The 3,506-nt window shown below is 49.7% G+C and overlaps 1 protein-coding gene across 1 annotated transcript in view; it reads left to right on the plus strand.

Annotated features, from left to right (window-relative positions):
- The first annotated feature begins 204 nt into the window (after positions 1-204).
- Positions 205-3,506, plus strand: part of WDR76 (WD repeat domain 76) — a 13,270-nt gene continuing 9,968 nt past the window's right edge. Inside the window, exons 1-3 of the mRNA XM_035890199.1 lie at positions 205-225; positions 1,354-1,446; positions 3,025-3,080. Coding sequence (XP_035746092.1) covers positions 205-225; positions 1,354-1,446; positions 3,025-3,080 — 170 coding nt within the window. The remainder of the gene's footprint in view (positions 226-1,353; positions 1,447-3,024; positions 3,081-3,506) is intronic.

Consider the following 3,506-nt stretch of genomic DNA (forward strand, 5'->3'; position numbering starts at 1 on the left):
GTAAAACCTGGTAGCAAAAGCACCAGGCTGTTCTTGTGCTGTCAATAACCACCTTCCAGACGTTTCTACAGATGGATACAGTCATGAGATATGACAGTTTTGTCAATTTTCATTTATATTTAAATCATCATTTCAACTTGTCAAGTCCACCTTCTCCTCTCTATAAGATAAAAGCGATCTAAGACTGTATTCCATTTATGTGCGATGTTTGCTGCACTGCTGAAGGTTTAAATAGTTTCTTTAGTCGCTTCAGTGTTGTTTTTGTTCCAGCAGGATTTTGATGAACTGCCCTTTTCGTAGAACTAATGCTAGGAGTAAGTTTTGTCATGCAAGCTAGTACCTATATGGCCAAGTTTGGGGATTGATAGGGGATCACCCCCGTTTGTACGGGGGTTTCATTTGTTTACAAATATGTCGAACTACTTTTAAGTAATTGAGACAATGAATGTAGAGACTCGCTTCCCAGAAGCCTGGGGCATCCCTCAGGGGTCCGTGCTGGGACCGGTGCTGTTTAATGTTTTCATCAATGACTTAGACAGTGAGATCGAGCGCACCCTCAGCAAGTTTGCGGATGACACCAAGCTGAGTGGTGTGGTTGACACACCAGAAGGAAGGGATGTCATCCAGAGAGACCTGGACAGGCTGGAGAGGGGGGCCTGTGTGAACCTCATGAGGTTCAACAAGGCCAAGTGCAAGGTCCTGCACCTGGGTGGGGGCAACCCCCGGTATCAGTACAGGCTGGGGAAAGAAAGGATGGAGAGCAGCCCTGCCCAGAGGGACTTGGGGGTGCTGGTGGGTGAAAAGCCGGCAGCACAAGAAGGACATGGAAGTGTTGGAGCGGGTCCAGAGGAGGGCCACAAAAATGATCCGGGGGCTGGAGCACCTCTCCTATGAGGACAGGCTGAGAGAGTTGGGCTTGTTCAGCCTGGAGAAGAGAAGGCTGCGGGGAGACCTGATTGCGGCCTTTCAGTACCTAAAGGGGGCCTCTAGGAAAGGTGGGGAAAATCTTTTTAGTAGGGCCAGCTGTGACAGGACAAGGGGTAATGGTTTTAAACTAAACCAGGGTAGGTTTAGACTGGATATAAGGAAGAAATTCTTTCCAGTGAGGGTGGTGAAACCCTGGCAGGGGTTGCCCAGAGAGGGGGTGGAGGCCCCATCCCTGGGAACATTCAAGGCCAGGTTGGACAGGGCTGTGAGCAACCTGATCTAGTTAGCGGTGTCCCTGCTCCTGCAGGGGGGTTGGACTAGATGACCTCTAGGGGTCCCTTCCAACCCAAAACATTCTATGATTCTATGATCTCTTGCAGGCCACGTAACCGTACGACGAAGAGTAACTGGCTTTTCTTTTTGTAGGATGGATACTCACAGTTGTCGGCTTATGAAAGGAAAAGACTGAAGAACATTACAGAAAATGCTAAATTCTTTGCTGCTTTAAAGCTGCACGAGGTTTGTATAGACTGCAAGTAGCATCAAAATGCGCTCTCCAGGTGTAAGGATTGTACAGCTCTCGTTGTGAAACCCTTCCCTAATGGTGGCAGGTGTGTGAGGAAGGCCACGGAAACTTCCTGAGACATCAGCACCACCCTTCCTGCACAAAAACCTGGGGGTTTATGCTGCTAGCTAGCTTTTTCCAAAGAGGGGTAGTCTTTGGTTAAACTTACAAAAAGTGAAGAAAGCAAAACTCCGCTCGTACAGTATTCCGTACCAGCAGCCCCCAGCCGCGCTGGCGCCTGCGGTGCCGGAGCTGCGGACCCAGCAGGACCAGATGAGGTGACCCTGGGGTAAATGCTCAGGCGAAGGTGGGTGCCGCGTCCCGCTGGCTTGTGTAGGGTGTGCTCCCCGCCTTTCCTGGGCGCTGCGTTCCCCATGGAGGGCACCGCGCTCTCTCTCGCCGTTTAGCTGCGGTGACGCAGGTTAGCTGGTTACCTAACTGAAGGGCGGCAGGTCTGGGGCTGTCGGGATGGTTCAGCACCGCCCTGTGCTTGAGAGGCTCTTGGGCAGAGCCTGCAGGGCGTCTGCTGCTGCAGTCCTTCCCCAGCTCGTGTCTAGCCTGGGTAGACACAAGGGTGTTACAATTCTTTTCATGTTGGAGAAGTTGTCTAGAAGGTTATGGCAGTGGAATTTCAAATGCTGTTGCATGAGTAGATCGAAATCTTTACCCTTCTTCCCGCACTCTGTCAGTCTCTTAGGTTTTTGGGGGTTTTTTTAATTCATTATATATCCCTTTTCTGGCAGCAGTGAGTGGATTGCCTCCTTGAATGGCTGCCTGCTTGCTTGCTTGTTATACCAGGCTGCGAGACGTGGTTGGGCCTCTCTAGAGGCTCTAAGACTCCTTACCACCAACCAAGACTGAAACTTGTGTAAAACCCCCTCCTTTTCTTCCAGTTACCCTCAGAGAGGTCAGTAGAGACTAGGCAGTGTGCCCGTAACGCAGCACTGACCGCAGAGTAGCGAAGACTGGCAAAAGGAGCTATAGCCATCTCAGTTACCCTTAGTGCTGGCCAGTGTGGGCTGCCAAACCCAAGAAGCAGGTAAATCTTTTGATGCCAGGGTTGGTGCTGCTTTGGCTAGCGTGGTAGTGGCGAGCCGGACCTGTCTCAACTTTTCTGGAGTCCAAACAAGCTCAATGCCTGTCTTCAAAATGTAACGGAGCAAACACTGTGAGTGGAGGCCTCTGCGGGTACAGGTTCTACTGTAAATGTCTGCCCATGTCCGGTGCGCAGCATTTCAAGGATTTGTGTTGCTCCGTGAAGAGGAGAGCAGCAGAATATGTCCAGACTGTGCTGTGCTCCTGCATGCTGTTCACAGGAAGTTCTTGCTGGTACGTGGAAGCAAAGCGGACACAGCACAGCTCCATGCTTAAAAATCCCTTTTTATCATTGTTATAAATAATTGCAATATAGTTTATAGCCTTTAGATAGTTGTATTTTATACAGGTTAATCCTTTGTGCTTCTTATATATATATATTTAATCTTTCATGCTTGCTATATATATTTTTAATTATTTTTTTTTCCCTCTTTAAGTCAGCTGCAAGACTTAACCAAATTGCAACTAAGAGGCGACCTCATGTCACCAAAAGGTAAAATAACTGTGTGAGACCTGCCGCGTTGTTCCTCCGTTGCCTGTTAGATGTTTCAGTGCTTCACCTGCACATGCCTGATACTCCAAAGAGGGAGAGCTTGTGAGGAGTCTCCCTACAGAGCTCAGTCTGAATAACTGATTATCTTGAGCCCTGTGGATTCATGAGCAGGGAGCTCCTCTAGGTAATGCCTCTCCTCTGCCATCCTTTGGAAAGAAACTTTTGGAAAGAAACTTTTTTTGGCCACCCTTGAATACTGTGTTCAGTTTTGGGCCCCCACTACAAGAACGACGTTGCGCTGCTGGAACATGTCCAGAGGAGAGCAACAAAGCTGGGGAGGGGTCTGGAGCACAAGTCTTACGAGGAGCGGCTGGGGGAGCTGGGGGGGTTCAGCCTGGAGCAGAGGAGGCTGAGGGGAGCCCTCAT

The sequence above is a fragment of the Egretta garzetta genome, unplaced genomic scaffold, assembly GCF_000687185.1.
Source record: "Egretta garzetta isolate BGI_Z169 unplaced genomic scaffold, ASM68718v1 scaffold862, whole genome shotgun sequence".
Taxonomy (NCBI): domain Eukaryota; kingdom Metazoa; phylum Chordata; class Aves; order Pelecaniformes; family Ardeidae; genus Egretta; species Egretta garzetta.